This window comes from Malaya genurostris, chromosome 3 (genome assembly GCF_030247185.1).
Source record: "Malaya genurostris strain Urasoe2022 chromosome 3, Malgen_1.1, whole genome shotgun sequence".
Lineage (NCBI taxonomy): Eukaryota > Metazoa > Arthropoda > Insecta > Diptera > Culicidae > Malaya > Malaya genurostris.
In genome coordinates, this window is record NC_080572.1 from 112,019,282 (window position 1) to 112,021,281 (window position 2,000).

Here is a 2,000-nt window from a genome sequence, read left to right on the forward strand (position 1 = left end):
AAAGATTGGTCGAGGATTAGAAGTAGATATTTCTAATGCCAATCGTCTTATAAAAGCATGTTGCATATTACACAACATATGTAATGACCGAAACGAATAAAATTAACAAGTCATGGACTGCAGATAGGAAAACGAATCCTTCAAGACCGCAACCACAAAGGGGAATACCCATTAGAGCTGACAGTGAATCAGGAGTTGCCGTGCGAAGTGCATTAAAGAGACATTTGGGTAAATTTAAATTATTTTTTTTTTCGAAAATTGGACATTTATAAGAAAATCACATTTTGTTTATCATTTTCTCAATCAGTTGATTATTTTCTTTCATCAACTCAATCACCTGCTGATCAATCTTTTGCGATTCTTTCAAGAACCATTTTTAAAAATTCTTTTTATTCTTTAGAATAGAATTTAACAGTTCACTTACCATTAATCGGAAACTTTTCCGATGAGGAGATATTGGCTCTGAAACTTGTGTATATAGCACACAGTATTCTGAGTCTTCGTCTAACTCAAAATCCTCCAAGTTCATTCCCTTCGAATTCTCTAAACATAGAGATTTTTCAGATGATGTATTAAAAACTGAAACAACGAAGTAAAATAAATTTAATATTTATAAAATCGAATTTCATTGAAAATTTTCACCTGTAACTAAGCTCTCATCCATCAAATCAACTGTATTGTTTTGTTTGTATGCTTGTAAAAAATCATTAAGCGTCTCAAAGTATGCCCATACAGATCGTGAACCACCTGATTTACCCATTTTATTTTTTTCCGATCTAAAAATGAAAAAAGAAATATATTAAATTATTATGCATAGTTGAAAAACAATTTAACTTACCTATATTTTCTAGATAAATTGTTGATACGAGTCCGCAATTCGTTCGGGGTTAGATGAATTCCGTAACATTCCAGTTCTTTGCACATTTTGGCATAAATGTGCGAATTTTTACATGTTCCTCTCAAAGCAACTACGTTTTCTCTCCACACATCAATCACTTTATTTATTTCAACAGAACTCAATATTTTACCGCGTTTTTTTCATAAATTTCTTTATAAGAATTCATGTTTTAATGTTAGTTGGGATAATTAATTGTTTCCGAAAATGAAAAGCCTACATAGTACTGTTTATGACGATTTTATCATCATTTGACATTTAGCAGCGAGAAATATCGGTTCTTGAGTTCACCACCAATGGCGTTGGTGACAGTAAGTAGTTATGTGATTTTGCACGTACAACGATGCAAGACCGTAGTACGTAAATCACCGTTGTATCATGATGCTCGCGTGTTACCACCGTGATTCAGGGTGACAGACATGTGATTTCATGGTGTACAGTGATACCGATATCACATGTCTGTCATAAGCATAAAATCGAATCTGAAAACGACAGCTACTTTGTGTTAAGAGATAGCGTTTATTACAAAGATAGGAGAGCTGGCAGCACTGGGAGTGCGATGCGGTGTCCTGGTGCTGATCTCAAAAAAGTATAATTTCAATGTGTTGTTTGATACGTATATTTAAAAACTTGGTTGAAATAGTTATTAAGAGTGATAGTGCAGGTGTGGCAAGTGTGTGTTTAGTAGTGAAAGTGCTATTTATTAAATTTTGTCGATCTGCGAAACTAAAGATGCTTAAGCGACGAAAACTGAGAGTTTACCGTCCCAAAATTCAACGATGTTAACCTGTTAACCGATCGAAGCACCGCCTGTATGTCATTGTCGGTGTTGTCGGATTTCTATGAAATGTGTGAAAGTTTACAAGTCGATCGTGTCATTCAGACTGAAGGTCTTGGGTTGGTCTGCTGCGGACCCATTCGCGAGTGTTTTTATTTTAATCTTTCAGTGGTCGTGTTTCATCTCGCGTTGCTGACAGCAGAGCGAGCAGGCGAAAAGAGATACAGGTGTGATCGTTCCTTGGAGATATTTTATATTTCAGGTTTTGTTGAGATCATATTGTTCACCAAAACATATCCGGATCTCTTTCCCTCCCTACTAACAAAT

General features: G+C 35.2%; 1 protein-coding gene across 1 annotated transcript; it reads right to left on the reverse strand.

Moving 5' to 3' along the window:
- Nucleotides 1-277: 277 nt before the first annotated feature.
- Nucleotides 278-1,020, reverse strand: LOC131433928 (uncharacterized; the record flags this gene model as incomplete). Its single annotated transcript, XM_058600549.1, is given in 3 exon segments — nt 278-349; nt 425-776; nt 839-1,020. Coding segments are annotated over 3 exon segments (606 nt in total), but the record flags the coding sequence as incomplete, so codon positions are not given.
- Nucleotides 1,021-2,000: the final 980 nt, after the last annotated feature.